Genomic DNA, 18942 nt, shown 5'->3' with positions numbered 1-18942 from the left:
TTAGAAGCCTTGTATTAAATTTTCAAATCTTAGAATTAAAAAGAAAAACTTTTATGAATTTCTATCTAAGATAATTTGAACATTGCCGTAATTTTTACGTATTTAGTCAAAATTTGAACTTTAAATGCTTATAAAAAAAATCGTGCACATGTATTTTTAATATTTTTTAACTACTATTGTGACAATATGTTAGAAGCCTTGTATTTAAGTTTCAAGCTTTCCTACCCTACAAATAAATTTTTATCGATATTTAAAGAAAAAAAAACTAAAAAAGTTTAAAAATTAAAATGTCAGTAAACAGCTCAAAATATTTTGAAAATTTTATCAAATATAGAAAATGCCTATATAAACATTCAGTCAACATTTCAAGTATCTGCGGTTAGGTTAGGTTACAACAAAATAAGGAAATCGCTAAAAGTGAAAATCCAATGTTGTAAAAATTTTAATTTCAAATGCTCATAAAAATTTAATTCGAATTTCCAGTGGACTTTTTATTTGTGATAAAGATTGAAAAACTTTTAAGGAATCTTGTATTAAATTTTCAAATCTTAGATTTTAAAGGAAAATTTTTTATGAATTTCTAGCATAAAATAATTTGTGAATTTTTGTGATTTTTACGTACTTTGTCAAAATTCAAAATTTTAATGCTTATAAAAAAAAATTGAGACTATGAATTTATTTTATTTTTCAACTGCTATTGTAGCAATATGTTAATAGCCTTGTATTAAATTTTCAAACTTTTCTGCCCAACAATACATTTTTATCGATATTAATTTTACAAAAAGTAATATAGTGTAAAAATAGTATAAAAATTGTTATAATATAATATTATGAACAAAATATGAACATAAAAATAATCAAAAATGTTTTCAAACTAGTATAAGTATAATATCAGGTACACGGACTTAATGAATAACATATAGTAATCTTTGATATAACATTATGATTGTCGCTCTGCACTCGCTTGTGTAGTTGAGATATTAAATTGCGATTATTTATATATATTGCTTTCTTCTTTAGACTATGACATGCGTTTTAATACATCTGATTTCCAGGAAGTGGAAATAATAACTCTCAGCAGCAAAATCCGTATCAAAGGATAGAGGACCCTTCCCGTAGAGGGTGCTTTTATTGGCCGGAAAGATGTAATCATAAAGTCAAATTCTTGTTAAAGGGCAAAAATAACACCCCTTCGTCATTTACCCCGGTTTCACAGCAGCGGTGTGTGTATACCGTCATATACACCACGGACGCATATTATTATTACCATCTCGCCGTCGCGCGTCACCGTGATACACGGAACGTGGAGAAATCGAATTCCGCACGCGCATTAAAACGGAACCGGAAAGAACTTAATTTAATAATGAACTCCGCGCGCCGCCATGGCTGCCGAAGAAAAGAAGCTTAGAGAAATTGCTTTTTGCAACATTTTTTTTCCCCGCCAATTCTTACTTTTACCACTAGGGCGTGAGGCGAATGTGAATTTTTTCCCAAAGCCAATATTCTAGTCACGTATTCATCAGTGATCCGATTTTTTCTCTCTTCTATCCCACGCCTAGAAATTGACACTGCAGCCGCCCCCGCCGACCTCGACCTTTTGTCGTTAAAACTTTGCGCGTACCCATTTGCATACTTTTATAATGCAATATTGCAATATACATACAGACATACATGATATAAAAGTTGGGTTGTTCGATGATTTGGACATTTCTTATCGGCGTACCGGTTAAGGTTTATTATTAAATACTGCTGACTCATTTTTCCAGCCACTACCACTATGCTTACTAGGTTCTCTGGAAAAAAAAAACAATACAACGGAATACCAGAACACAACGGCTGGCTAAATCAAATTACCAACTGCAGCGTATAGTAACGACTAATAAGATTAGTTTATATTTATCTGGTAGTATTATATTGTGTAGTGTAACAAAATGTCATTGCAAATCTATACTGTAGTCACTCCCCTTGACACTTTTATCACATAGATACACACGAAATGGTTTTATAATTAATTTATTTATGCTCTTTGGCTCTGTGGTACAATGTTTGATGCTTATATATATATTGACATGTTAATGCACTAAGATTTGCTTTCCAATAATAGTTACAATTCAACCATTTAAAAATAAAAATCTAAAAAATCAATTTGATAATATTAATAAAACTTATAAAATATTGGGTTAAAAATTGCGAATTTACTGTGAACAAATAATTGGCACTAAGTACTCTAGTTATTATATTTTTTAGTAAAAAAATAAAATAAAAAACATAAAAAAGTGATAAAATGAATGAATTTCATGAAAAAAAATCACCCTCTCTAGTAAGTAAACGATAAAATTTGCGTTTCCAAGCGATTTATATTATTTACGGGCACTATTCGTAGACACATTTGAATACAAGCTTGGTATCTATACGAAATGATATTATTATTGTTATTACCATGCGCAGTGTATCAGAATCGGGCGACATATTCCGATCGATATAATAATATGTACGCGTGTCTTTCGCTTTCCAAGTTATTAAAGAACATCACGTATAGACTTACATATTGAAAAATTTATTTTCTTTGTTATTTACTATTTATTTATATTTGTTTTATATAGGCACTCAAAATTATTTCAATAATGTTAGAAACCATAGCTAAATTCTTTATTAATATATATATATTCTTCTTCTATTTTTCAATTTATTATTTACACATTATTATAATGATAATATACGGTAGAAATAATAACTATACCTATATATTATCTCTTAATAAACAATAAAAATATATACATAATATATATATATATATATACTCTTGGTACATACAGATAATGTTGAAATGAAACAATTTCATATACATAATTGCAAATTACGGTGTTTGATGAATGTATTTACGCTTTTAAAAAGTGTTGTATATTAATGTATTGTATAACACTAATCTGAACCTCAAGACCACATTTTTGACAATATAATAATATAATTGTTTCCCACCAAAAAGTATAATACGTCAACATATCTACTATAAAATTATCTAATAATTAGATTCATTTTTCAAACTTAATAACATCAATAAAAAAAATTATTGTGAAAAAGTAACTTAAAAAGTAATACAATAGGTAGCCCGAGACCAATATTTTTCTATAAAAATTAATACTTCATAATACCTATTCATTTCGTTTTGATACCCATTTTTTAAACTTCAGTGAGGTTAGATAAATAATTCTACTTTTCTGGTTAACGGTTGTTTACATTCGAGTATTCCGTTTTATTGAACATTGCATTACGAGCTTTCTACAATAATTTTTGTGTTTATTTATCCATGCTTATCAACTTCACCGATGGATCGTTACTTGTACTGGTATCTCTCATATGTTTCACAATAATTCACTATTCACTTGTATTCCGGGCCAATAGAACGAAAGCCTCAACTAATGCCATTGTCATAAATAATATAATCTTGAACGCGATATTGTATAATACAATAATGACAATTTGAAGAGTACAGAATATTAATTTGTTTGTCAATTTACGAATGTATACTAATATTTTATAGAATAAAACACAATAATTATTCTATTATATTATACTTATGGTTCTTAGATTTTTGTAGTACTATATATAAGTATTTTCTTTAGAGTGACATTATAGCTATTGTTGATAACCGCAGGCACCAGCTGACATTAAATCACCGTGCTCGTTGAAGTTTAAGGATGAAATACAATATTTTTAATTTAAACAGTGTAATACTTTGGAATATTTTGTTTGTTTTTCAGTTGTAATGCCTGGAATTTGGCCCCCCGAGGAAGCGGAAGAGCCGATTTTCTTCCCGAACGACAATAGCGTCAAGTCGAACAACGGAGGCAACGAATTACAAAGGGACGAAGTTAAATCGGCCGACCATAAAGAAGAGAGAAACACACCTGTTGGAGGTATTTATTTTTTTTTTTTATTTAATGAAAATATTAAAAGTTTTCCAAAAACAACAGTTTACTTTGTCTATGAGGTACGGCTTACATGATACACATTTTACATATTTACATAATAATACGACTTTGTTATTTCAATGAAAACAAGTATTTCACGACATCATAATATTGTAGGTAGGTAGCTTATTTTATTTCATGTAACTCAAAGTAATGAAAAATATTATGTCCCATTAAATTATATATAGTAAAAATACTCTAGCGTATTTAGTATTTATGGAATTGAAAACAACAACGCGTATTACTGTGACGCAAATCGATCATATTTTTTTTTTATTACCATGCGCGTTAATCCATTAAATAGGATATGAAAGAGCATATTAGCGAGAGTATAATATAATAATATGGTCGAAGAATGACCGGAGCCACACTTCTATATGTGTGTGTGTGTGTGTTGTGTGTAAATGTACAGGAGTCGCCATTAATTGAATTGAATTATTCAGGACATTAAGTATATAATATACCATGGTGGCGGGCCGGGATACTGCACATTCGAAACAGACAATGGTCATCGGATTAATGATTCGCTCTGTAGACGGGATATATATACACACACACACATATATATATATATATATATAATAGAACTGTGAGCACGCGAGTAATCACACTACTGTACGTGTATATATATAAATACAAAGTATGCGGGGTAAATGGCTTTCAATGAGCCGAAACAAGCCGACTAATGAAGTCGCATTTTTATTTTGTCCGAAACATTGTGTACGGTGAATAAAATGTATATTATAGTATTATGGTCCAGTGTTCAAGACGGATTAGGCCGAACGCAAATTATCTTCTCGCATTTCGACAAATTGATATATAATGCATTCGGTACCGATATGGCGAACGATTATCGAGAAATTAACACTAATTTCAATATCATTATGATAATATTATATACATATAAATAGTATTAACTACCTAACCATGTTTGCGCTTGTTATAATACACACCGACACATTGCAGGCAGCTGCATAATCATAAATAATATACTACAATATTATGCAATGAGTAAACAATATACTCAATCATGACAAATATGATGGTCGAAGAATATCTTATCTCTAACTCTGTTTAAATGTTAAAAAAATTATTTAGATTTTTTATATAGGTACCAGGTACTTGCTTAAGAATAGAAATTAATTATTTACATTTTAAAGTATTTAAATAAATTAGTTTTAAATTTTTTTAACCAATACAAAAACAACAATTTAAATTTTTAAATGTTGTGATTAGGTATTTAATACGTTAAACTGTAGTTCTGCAATTCAGAAACATATTCTAAAAATTAATTAAATACCAAACAAATTATATTGACCCAAAAAAAAAAAAAAACACAATGTGACACATCCTTCAAAAATATAAAAGCGAATAGTGCAAAGTTATGGTGAAAGTTAAAAGATTTTCCTTTCATATAGAGCAAACAAAACTAAAAAGTTATTAATATAATAAATTAATCAGTAGTAGGTACTTACATTAATTATTAATTACTCTATAAATGAACATTGGACGATGTGCACCATTAGTCCTATTTTTTTACGTATATATAATTTATTGTTATTAATTGAATTCTGAAAATAACCACTGATTCAAAATACGCACTCCTTAATACCTAATACACTTTGTATAATAATATGCACCACATAATGTACACATAAATATAAATATTATTTATTGACGAACATTAAACATGTTATAATATGGCTTCAAACGTTGCACAGCTTTCGGGGCTTGGAAATTATTTTTTAACTTTGTTAAATATTTACAATTAATCTAATGCCGAAATAACATCTACAGCGAGAGCTATTCAAATTAAGATTAAATAATAAACCCTGTATTTTTATATTTTTATGCAGATATAATCGCGACTTAATTGAAAAAAAATATACATGTATAACACAAACAACAGTATATAAATTTAGTTAAAATTAATTTTATTGGCTTTAGGTATATTATTGTAGTTTTTAATTAAGCTGGATTAAATAAGAGTTTAATTGGCATAAAAAGAAAAAAAACAGTAAATGAAAGTTATTAAACTAGATTAAGGGGTAAATAAATGAATTAATGAACTCACAGACGAGAGGGTCGTCGGTACATATAAGAGCAATATAATATATCTACGAATTAAAAACTAATAACAATGAATTAACTAACTTGCGCATTACATACAACACGCTCAACAATAAACTCTTTTCGATTGATTTCAATTTTTTCTACAAGTAGTATTTTAAAGGAAAGGAAATTGGAGCGGTACTCGTCTACATGTGGATTATATATATATATATATATATACGTTACGTATAATATGTACAGCGTAATACACTTAGATATCATAGCCAAGTTTAAATAATATATGTGTGCAGAGTTTATTAACGACGGGCACAATGCTATTACCGATATTAAGTATTAACATTATATAAAATACACATAAAATGCGTAGGTACGTGCGTGGTACACATATTGCATATACGTACAACAATATAACGCACACAACAATGCAATACATTTTGGATTTTACTTTGGTAGAAATGTGTAGTAATAATATACCGTTGTGGCGCTACTATTTGATTTGCCTGAACATTTCCGCAGAAACAAACTCGAGCCGAGACAAATGTATATACTACTGCTGAGCTACAAAGCCGGGGCAGTGTCCGTAATTTAAATTTCAGGGTTTACTGAATTGTTATTTCACGGGTACGCGTTACTGTAATATAACGGAACAACTCCTTTGGGTACTCCTCCTCGGGATCGGAGTGTAATGCGTTTTTGAAACGCTATAGTAAAATAGACGAGTTTAAGGTGGACCGTTGCGAGGGCATTATTACCGCGTCGTGCTTATATATTATTATATGATTCGGAAAACCAATTACGGCGGCTCTTGTGTGATAAATCGTATTACGACGAAAAAAAATAAATACGTTCATACATAGAAAAATGTAGCTATACGCGTGTATGCGCTCGCTTTATTGTATAAATCATTTTAATACTTACGAATTGTATTATTGTTAATGGAATGATTTAGATTATCGTCATCGCGCGCGTAGGCCTTTTGCGCTGTATCATATTATAAATATAATAATATAATACACGTAACGCTGCAGCAGTGTTGTTCTCCGACGCGACCGGTCGGTTCGCTCGCCATTTATAGTGTCGATATACATTTGTTATCTTTATGAGCTTTTCGCCATTCTTTTAATCAATAAATATATGAAAACGTTATATATACACCCTCATCTGATATATATTTTAATGTTTATAGCTTTTAATACTTTAAAAACTTTTATCGGTCGTAATTTTTGCATATTATACTACTCCGTGTCGGTGAATATACGCGTTTTCGTGACCCCAATATCGGATATAATAATATAATCCTAGGCCATATATAGGTACTATATTATATACATTATCCATTATGTATATATATTTAAGTGTTTGACTATATAGGTGTGTTATAATATGTATATATTTTTACTATAATAAAGTACGGATGAAAACTATCGAACCAATATATAATAATAGATATTCGCCACTGTGCACATTATACAGTGTTTTGTTAAAATGAACATATTAAACGGTCCAGTCAAATTAATTTTTCGAAACCGTGTCGAAACAAATTTAAATTATTTTGGATGATTTAAATTAAATATATTGGCACATACGCGTTTTGCATATGCTATGCGCATTCTATTTAAGTAATTAACTCATATTCTCAACCACTACTACGCGATATTAACTCAAATAAACTTGAAACTAATCCATATGATGAGAAATCAGCACCAATACCTACTCATAAAATATATTTTGAAAATTTTAATGAACTCAGGCCTATTTAAAAAACAACAACAAGCCATCTAAAAACAATCTGAAAACCATCTGATCATCTTTGAGATTTTTATCATGTATAAACCTTCACTACAATACTTTTTATCAGTTTATCCTAAAAAAAATTATAAATTTATAAATATTTGAATTTTTAACATCGATTTAATATAATTTTATTATTATAACAAAGCTAATATTAGTCTCTTCAATTTATTTAGGGTAAGTTCCAAATGGTAGTAAACTGTATATTAAATTTACATTATATATTCTACACTATATACGTAAAGAAATACTGAAAACCTATACAAATATGTGTTAATCATTACTTATACCAAATATTATACAATATTACATATAAAAAAAAAAAAAATCATAATATGAACGCATATAATATACTAAGTATTTTATTGTTTCCAGTAATACTCGGAGAGAAGGTATCAAATTTAAATATAAAATCTATATTTGCTATAATATTTTGATTGAACTATAATAAAATCAAGTATTTTCGAAAAGAATTTCTAAATTAGAACTTTGAAATTATTAAGATCCATACATTTATCGGTTTAAGCGAAAAAAATGTCCAAGCAAAGAAAGAAAAAAAAACACTATGTATGTGAATATTATTCGAGGAGAGAAATTCCCCAATAGTTTATGGTCGAGTAAACCATATAAAATATTTATAACATGTACCATAGCGCATCTAAACATTATGCAACTAAACGAAAAGATAGTATTTGCAATGTTTCCATCTTCCAGTTTCCTCCTAAACAAGGAGGCTATAAAAATGTTAATGAAGACTTATACGGCACCAATTCATAGTAAAAAATGAAGATATATGTACCTATGCAGTATGCACACACATTTTATTCATAGAAACCCACGTATATTTTTACCAACAAATATTGCATTAAATTTAGTATATTATATTCACCAAGTATTATGTACCGCATTATATTGAAATATGTATTTTTGTATTATGTTATACATCACATTGTATAATAATAAATTTGTATGCTGATTGCAGTTAAATATAATAAATTTAACTCAAATTTGGTCAAATATATTAATATAAAAACTGTATAGCTCTAAATGTGGCGTTGGCTTTTTTTTTTATCTTTGTTGTACAATTATGACAGAAAATCAATACACCCATCACCCATCATATTTGTTAAGCATAATAAACATTGTCTAAAACAAATTAACAAGTTATAATAAATAAGTTACGACAGTACATAAATTTCACATTTAATTCATGTTGTGTATGAACTGATGCGTATGCATACCATATACATTATACAATCAACTTAAATTTCGAGTTTTACCATCATGCTGTTTTTTCTGTGACTTAAATTAACATAATTCACAAAAAAATGGTTCTCGATTATTATTATTCCTTCGTAAGCCGCTCGATTTTTTTTTTACAAACTCTAACGATGTAAAAAAATAATACAATAATAAACAAGCTGAATAATAATCAGAATTCAAAAACTAACATCCCCGTTCGAGAATCGAAAAATGCGTTCAAAGATAGTACACGATATTCGCATACAAACCAAAAGCGCTGATTTTCTTTTTTTTTACAGAACCTTCAGACCATTTATTTAAACGGATCTGCAATAATTTAGCAGATTCGTGTGCCGGTAGCTTATCCTTTAGGGTCACCAGAGATGCTAAAACAACCCCCTGTGCCCAGTGTGCTCCCCCTTTTACACTCTTATAGGACAGTTCACCTGGTTGACATTTCGGAACGTTATAGCTGTATTTACGGTTTCAAACGACTTTTATTTTAAACGTTTTTCTCTATCTCTCTTTTTTTATTATAATATATTTCACTTCTCTATTCTCCTCTACTGCCAAACAGGCACACATATACATATATGTTGATTCATCCCACATACTGCATCAAACGTCACCGCCCCGCTTTCAGAATATTATCGTATAATATATTAATATATACATGTCTCAAATATTATTGTTACGCACGCAAACGCAAATAATACAAATTCTCAGTCATAAATAAAAATAATTATATTTGCTGAAAAGTAAGTATTCAATAAGTATATCTTAGGAACCTCCTAGAAAAAAGCTTTGTTATTATTTACAAATTCATATTTTAAAACGTCTATAGTAAGAAGTAATCTCAGTACATTATGTTTAAACATTAACTTATAAAAATTAGTAAAGCTCGATTAATTAAGATTCTGCGTAACAAAATAATTCATCGATCATTGTGCTGTTAATAACAGCACTGGTAGTATAATTTATACCACAAATAAAATATTGTTCATCACTTATGATCGTACCACATTACGTGTGTGGACTTTAAGTCGCGTACTCCAATACATCTTAGCTATCTATGGATAGATAATATATTCATGATTGTATTTATGTACTTTTATATATTTATACTATCGCCTCAATTTATAATGACTTTATATAAGTGCGCATTTCATCAAATTTTTATACCTCTTATGAATTATGAAACAATTTCGTTAAATAACATTTCAACAATCTTTTTACTTTACTTTTACTACGGAAATTTCGATTGCATTTAGGTAGGTGTTTAATTATAAAACTATGAATAATATATGTGATTTAAGCAGATGAAAAACTTTCACGTTCCTAATTTCTTATTTATTTTTTTTTTTGCATATTATTTGCTTAGGTGGTACTAAATTGGTGTCGCGTAAATTGGTCGCGGTAATTTAGACACTGTGAATTGGTCGCTGGGGTAATAACGTCACGCGTAATTTTGGAATGCCGCGATAAATATAAATTATAATATTTCATTAAAATTAAAATTAAAATATTCTCAAATAAACATTAAACATTGACAAAATAATTCAATATAAATAGAATCTGATATTCTTTTCTCTTCACGGAAGAACATTGAATGATGTAGAATATGTGTTTGGTGCTCGCTATTCTGATGTAATAAATATAGCACGAAACGATTCTAATATGTCAAAAAATACATAAAATACAGTTAATTACGTAAAGTGAAGTTGGATCACTACCTATATATTTATGGCCAGGGTAGTAATCTAAAGAAACTTACTAAGTTAAGTAAATATTGAATAAAACCTTAAACTTTTATAGCTGAACATAATATAGTTTGCTAACTATAATAAGTTCTAACTTATATATTAACGTTTTTAATGTAGACTAAATTTAACTAACTCAAGTTAATTGTTTTCATTCACTTGCCCACTTTTGATTATTTAACCTAAATTCTTCTGTAATCTGTACTTACTACTAGTAATGAAATTCCACGGTTTTTGTACGTAATTGTTTAAATAAATGTTTAAACAGTTACCTTAAGTCTTGCTAATTTAATAAGGGTTGCCTTCAATATTTTTCAATAAATTGTGCATTTTTAAGTAGTATTGATATTTAAAATTTTTTTTTTTTTTTTATTTTTTTTTGAAATAAACAATCTGTACAGTTTGCACAATAAGCTTATATGATAATAGTACATGATACGTGACAGGCGTGATTTAAGCAGCCACCCATTAGTGACTCTTGACTAATTGATTAATTATTTTAATTAATTTTTACTATAATTATTTTAAATTTAAACAAATTTTGCCTAGATTATCATGCAGCCATGACTAATGACTATTAACTAGAGAGTAAAAGGAAAACTGAAAACTATATTATATATTATATATTAAAATGACACAGTAAGAATTCATTCCATTATTCCATAAACTTCTAGATAATTCAGTGTAGAACGTATTGAGTAAATCATATTATATCCTAGTGGTATTGATAGTATGTCGAAGAATTTCAATGGTTTTTTATTATTTCAATCTTACTACTCATATTTTTCATTCCGAGAAAAAGACCAATAAAAATATAAATTATCTGATTATTTAGATTTTTAATGGAACGGATTTGTTTTTACTCCGATTATATTCTTTCATCCCCAACACCGATTGAGACTTCAGTGGTTATGGATTATTTATAAATATTCTACACTGTAGTTATATATTTATACTCGCAGCTTATCGTCTCTACATGGGAAATTATGAATATAACTCGAAAATATATTCTATGGCCTATCACTTTATTTATTATTATCGAGAGTGCACATATTGTGTACTCAAATATTATAAAATAATACACAGGTGTCCCGAACGTTAATCTTGCTTATATTTTTGAATATTTAAAACTTTTTTATTATTATTACCTATTTAATAATAATAGTTATTAAATATTTTTAAAAAAATAATAATTATTATTATTATCATTATTGTTTTGTTCAGGTTTGCCTCAACACACCAAAAATCGGGAAGATGGTGTAATCGGCAGTAGTGGTGGTGGCGGCCACCGACTGATAAGTTTGCTAGTGGGTGCGCTATCGGCGGCCACCATACTGGCCGGCGCATCAGTGGCATTTGTGATGGTCCGCCGACGTCGGCTAATCCAGCAAGTATCCCGACGCAGTCGAAGCTCGTCATTCCAAGAGTGTACGGGTGACAAACCACATCTGCCACCGGCCATACACCTGACGGTGAGTGTCTAACATGACATTGGGAAGTGGTGCTTAGTTTAACCTGACTTATCCTCGACTCCTCCTAACAATAGAAATATTGTAATTATTAGGCGTTTCCGGTAAAATCAAAAGGAATCAAGGGCCCTGTTTATTTATTTATATAATTAAATATATATCAGCTAAGCCTCCCTAGCCCTCACCTAATCGCGCTTACAAGTCTGCAGGGGTACACATATTTAAATTAATTTTATCATCGGGGATTAACAATATTAGAGTGTATTAGCATAGGTTAGGTACAGTTGTATACTCGAAAGAACGTCCGAAAACATCACGAAGACTTTTCACCAGGCTCATGCGTGTGAACGTAGACGATAAACGTACTTCAACGATAATTTATAAGCCTATAAAAACAAAAAAAAAAAAAGGAACAAGTATGTACTTGTCGAAATAAATTATATCAAATACTTTGGTGCTCGCGACACGTACTGTTTTTCCACCGCCGTAATGCTGTAGTATGGGCATTATATGCGCGTGAAACCGTATTAAGCGTAAATATAGTGTTGAAATAATCCGTGTTTGTGGTTACACAGCCGAGTTTAGGGGATTTTACGTAACTCCGAAATAAATAGAGGGTAATTGCTATATTTAATTATTTTTGAACTCAGGGTGAATGTAATACAATATAAAATAAAACCTTTTATAACACGGATCGACAAATAATTATTATTAGGTCTGTATATAATAAAATGTATATCAATTTATTAATATTTGTATAGCAATAGCATTTATTGATAAGCGATAGAACTCTTTGTCCGGCTATATGAATTTATTCGACAATCGTAAAATTGTATTTAATTGAATTTGAAATATTCAACACAAACCAATATATTGAAACATAAAAATGAAATGAAATAAGCAATGTTCTGGAACAAAAGAAAACAGTTAAGTGTTGACGTATTACCTAATTGCTTTTGGTAATTTTTCTTTTTTACGATTTATACATTACTGAAATTTATCATATTATCTTAATCATAATAAAATTCTATGGATTAAATGTCTTTTTTCAGTATTGACCATAGACCTAGAACTAGAAGCTTATATTAATAGACAGAGGATGATGGTAGTTCCCTCAGTGAACGTGGGTAACGCTGATCGTGTTTTTCCACGTTTCTGTGCATGATGTACATAGACCACATCAGATTGTGTATAGCTAAAAACAAATACAGCATAAATACATAATTTAACTGTCGTATTATATCATAATTCATGAATATTTCTTACAAGTTTCAAACGAATTTAACGAATTATGAATAAACACTTGTACCCCTACTAAGGAATGTTATTAAATTGTCTGAATTTGATTTCAGCATTTCCGTTGTATTTACTTTTTATAAACTATAATAAATAATACATCACTGTAACGCAGCCTTTACCGCGCCACCCAACGCCGATGGCAATGTAAGCACTATCTATTAGTATTTCGAGGTATATAGCGTATTAACGTATTTGCCCTTTCCTTTAAGTGAATATATTGATAATATCAACTTGATATTATTAAATCGATCGAAAACTAGACTGATATAATGCAAAAAAAAAAAAAGTTAAAATCACTGTAATAGCTCGTTGATGACAAACGAACAGTCAATGAGTCCGAAATGTCCAAAATGATTACGTGATTTTATAACAAAAAGTTTTAAACATATACAGACTAGAGAAAATGTAAAATAATAATACACTACCCGGCGGACCGTATCACATCAAGTATTCAAGTATATACAGAGTACACGAGTACACGATATATCCCTTATCCGTGGCGATATTTCGTTGTCCACGGTGTTATCGGCCAACCATTTAAGCTGATGTCTGAGGCGTTCAAGCACACTCAAGCAGCTGGCCCCGTCCCAATAATCTAATAATAATAATAATAATATACTCCTTATACCATGGCGGATAGGTAACTTGCACAACAGTCAGCATACCTATATATATATATATATATATGATGGTCGAACGTAGTGGTGGCGTCGGAACTGAAGTAATTAGGGTTGGTACCTAGCTGCCTACGTTTTCCCAGGGGTATCGTCACAGCACAGAGCATATACCCACCACCTTCCGGTGTCAGTGGCGTCGGCGTCGGCGTCGGCTTTGGTTACTCGTTACCTCGCCTACGTATCGAATAGCCCGATCTCATTTTATACGAGCTGAGTGCCCGCCACTAAGCGCTGGCCGTAAGTCCCTGCAGGGATATCGCGGGGTGAAATATCTCCTAGGCGGCGTTTTCCTATAAATTATGCGCTGGCGGTCATTGGGGCAACGAGCGCCAAAAGTCCACGGTGTCGTGTATATCCTTGTTATATACGTGAGAATATAGGTAACTGTGTCGTTGTTCTACTTCAGAGCAATTTGAAGTACGTGTCATATTAGGTATATTATACAACTATGCAAAACGCATTAAATATGAAATATTTTTGTCGTACGATGAAATCATTCAATATCGAACTGGACGATATAAACAACATTAAAATATTGTATAAAATAATAATTTAAAAATATTTATAATATATTAATATAATGACTTAATCATTAAAATGTTTTAGTATGTTTTGAATGTGCAAAAACATATATTTTTACTATGTATACATGCTGTTATATAAACAAAGACTTTGATAATAACGAACAAGGATAAAATATTACACAATGTTCCCTATTCGACGCTTTGTGTACTATCTCGTCCAAGATAGGCTATGGCAGATCGAATATAGGGCATGGTATATTTTCGAACGTGGTTCAAACAATTTTCTATACTTTACTGATATCTCAAGAAAAATCTCTTAATTTTTTGCAAAAACCAGTCGAGTTATAGTGTCTATGTTAACAATTTACAAGCATATAATATGAATTGCCTTTTTATGTGAATTTAATTATAAATAATACTAATCACTAATTATTTTAAAAAAACCCATATCAACTCATTATATTTCTATAACCAATAGCAGCCCTATTAATATACTAAGGTAAAAAAATATTCAATTTTTGCAGTTAACTAAAACGAAATTTATGTGGAGCCACCTAGTCAGTAACCTAAAGGGATTGAAAAAGAAGCTAAAAACATATTTCTAGTCTGAAGGAATCTATTGATATAAGTTTTGTTGAAATTGGTCCAGTAATTTCTGAGTTTACGTTAGTAAAAAACTCATTTCAAATTTATATATTTTGAAAAAGTTTTACCATTTGTAGTAAATGGTGCCACTGATGTATTACTATATTATCTGTCAATTTTCGTAAACAGAAGTTTGGTCCATATAACTATGCTTAAAATCTACTCCACAGAGTATCTGTAAATAAAAAACCTATATGAAAATTGAATGAGCCAAGTCGTGACAAAAAAAACACTTTTCATACTTAAATATTCATAAATAAATATGTTCACTGTTCAGATAGTTATAGTTTTTTATAAACCTAAGTTGAATTCAAATTATAGATAATAGATATTAATATATTTTTAGTTTTATAATTTTTGGTAGGCACCATGAATATTGTAATTTTCAACTGTTCTTATCGATCATAAAAACTAAATAATAAAACTAAATAATACATAGCAGTGTTTGTACACATACATTATTTTGTAATAACAGTATAGAAAAAACATTTAAATTGAAATAATATTTTAAAAGGTAGTGCGCATTAAGGAAGCGTCCACATTATTATATTACAGTGTACGGTCTTACTAAAAAATTTATTTATTTAATAAAGTGATATTTATCATTTAGATATTTTAATAAATTATATACCATTTACGTTAAGCATAGAAATTTGGAGGCCAACTTGTGTGCAGGGGCATGACTATTTTTACATCACGAGGTTCAAAGACTTGTGATTCAACATATCCTTTCTTTCGTCCTCCAGCGTACTTTGGAATTCATTTTGTTATTGTTTGATTATTATATTGTACTGTGTGATGGGTGTAAAATGCCACGTAGTAGAAGAAACCACCACCACCATGAGTTTGTTTATTTTAGACGAGTATTAAAGTGCGTTCCGATTTCTCGGTTCATTTTGATCATGCTATAAAATATCTCGTCGTGTGCTAATAATATATAAATTATGCATAGAAAAAGGCACGCAGATATTTTTTCGAATGGTTTAAATTATAAATACGAGTGGCTACGTGCGTGTTATCGGATCCATGAAAAAAAATGTATTGGACTCTCCGCACCGATATAGAAAAATAAAATAAAACATTACTAATGATATTTTAACTAACGATATTAAACGATAATAATATTATTATGAACTGTATAAATTGATATAGCGTAATTTCAATATACATTATTATACATCCATGTGTGTACTTTTTTTCTTTTTAATTAAATAACGATAATAAATTTAAAAGAAAAGACATTGCTAAGTTGTTATTCCTTATTTTTTTTTTTAAATATTAATTATAATGTTACATGATAATATTTAAGCCATTAGCCGGCGCAGTATATAGGCAATTTCGGTACATTGGTTCATGAGTTTATCAATAAACTAACGAATATAATATGGAAATGTTTCGTAATAACGTGAATACGTGATACATATACAAGCTTAGTTATTTGCTCAAGATTATAAGTAGAACTAATGAACGATGGTAATAATTCACAAATTGAATATAGCGTGACACCGTTCAATGGAGTGAATGTTTAATATGATATAATACAGTCCACAATTAAGATTTCGTAATTATGTTATCCAGTTATAAATTCAGTTGTTCTAAGAATCACCGTTGCCGGGTTTATTTAATCATATTTAAATAAAAATAGAAACCTCTATAACCCAAATCTTATTTAAATGGTGTTATCTACTGACACAAAAATGCAAATTGAAAATTTTTTGTCCTTAATGAAAAATTAATAAAATTGTTTACGTCTGTATTTAAGATAAGGGGGATTAAAATTGGTGTCACTTTATCAATTTAAAACCATACAATAAGTAGTCAGAGGCATGTGCAATATAATATTTTATATTTATTTATTTGATGGATATACAACCCAATAAAGTAAAAAACATTATATTTATAACATACATTATATAATATAACAAGCAAACTATAGGTCTTAACAAACATATTAGTAATCAATTCAGTAATACGATTGAAGTAAGTGGTAGTATAAATAAAAAAAGCTAAATTTATATTTATGAAAAAATAGAGTGCTCACAGTCTACACAAGAATTTTTATAGTTAGACTCCACTCTTCTATACACGAAATGAACCAGACCGAAACAATGTATAAAATACCTATATAATGAATAATGATATATAATATGCGTCGTCAAGACTTATGAGTTGTGGATAAAAATATAATTCACTTACAATGCTTTGTGACTTATATCTTATGTATTTTTATGCCTCAGCATACCTATTGAGTATAATAGTATGTCATGATATATGGAGGATATTATCCAGTATAATACATCAATAATTATAACTACTGTAATATAATTGTACTTTACATTATTTTATTATTGGATTGTGTACATTCATATAATATTATACCGATATTTTAATATATTTTATTTAATCAATTTATAATATAAATGAGTAGGTAAAGTTTTTTTTTTTTTTTGCACTTATGAATATTTGGATACTCCACATAACTATATTATGTTTATTTTTCCCTAAATAGTGGAAGGTACATAATGTTTTATTCATTGACTAAAAAATATGTCAAAATATTAAGCATTTGCTAGAATTTCATTTACGAAATTCTAAAACTGTACAACATACATTTCTAAAAGTTATTAATATCATAAACAATTTAAAACAGTAGACGACCTGGATGCACATAATGGATTATTATCTTAACGTGACATTAACTCTAAGTCTTGAAATCAAACTCATTATTCTTGACATAAAATTAATGAAATCCATTATCAAAATATAATTATTCAAATGCGAGTAAAAAATAATATGCTTTGGACATTATTCAGTCAGTCCAATTGTTGATGCTTTAAAACAATACGAAACAAATTGTACACACTTACATATCAACGGTTAAAATATAATTTAGTAATATTACATCAATAAAATATTAAAACACTGTATTATAAGAAACATATATTATTTATAAGGTACATCATTGTTAGCCGAATATTGGATTTTGATTTTTGATTTGTCGAAAGAAAAATATTGGTTAATTTAACATATTATGAAACAACTAGATAGCCAACTACACAATATTATTGAAATTTATTGGTTATATATATCTACTAGTCAATAATATTTACAAAATATAACAATTTATAACAAATCTGAGTATCTACTTAAAAAGATTCTAATATAATTTGTTTATGTTTATTAAAATATAAATGTAAATCATTTAATCAATGATTATTCAAAATATTTGTATAGTATTTGTAATAATCATACATAATATTATGCAATAGTGGTAAAAATAGTGGTAAAAATAGTAATCAAAAAACTTTCTGAAATACCTTGTAAATACGTTTCATTTATACTGACCACGCTGATTGATGATACCTATTATGTCAGAAGTTCTCGACCTTTTTCTACCATGGCGTTCTAAAGTGTTTTCCAGAAATCCAAAGACACCGTATAGTAAATAGAGATAGTACATATTACTTCATAGTATTATACTCATATTTCAT

General features: G+C 28.9%; 1 protein-coding gene across 4 annotated transcripts in view; it reads left to right on the top strand.

The window, feature by feature from the left end:
- Positions 1-18942, top strand: part of LOC107166827 (discoidin domain-containing receptor 2-like) — a 323537-nt gene that overhangs the window by 279898 nt on the left and 24697 nt on the right. For all 4 annotated transcript variants that reach the window (XM_089225581.1, XM_089225580.1, XM_089225582.1 and 1 more), the window contains 2 exons: positions 3762-3917; positions 12062-12309. In XM_089225581.1, coding sequence (XP_089081707.1) covers positions 3762-3917; positions 12062-12309 — 404 coding nt within the window. The remainder of the gene's footprint in view (positions 1-3761; positions 3918-12061; positions 12310-18942) is intronic.

The sequence above is a fragment of the Diuraphis noxia genome, unplaced genomic scaffold (genome assembly GCF_037042655.1).
Source record: "Diuraphis noxia isolate RWA-SAM2 unplaced genomic scaffold, SU_Dnox_SAM2 contig0004, whole genome shotgun sequence".
NCBI classification, from domain to species: Eukaryota; Metazoa; Arthropoda; class Insecta; order Hemiptera; family Aphididae; genus Diuraphis; species Diuraphis noxia.
Note: the sequence above shows the minus strand (reverse complement) of the source record. Positions and strands in the feature narration are given on the sequence as shown.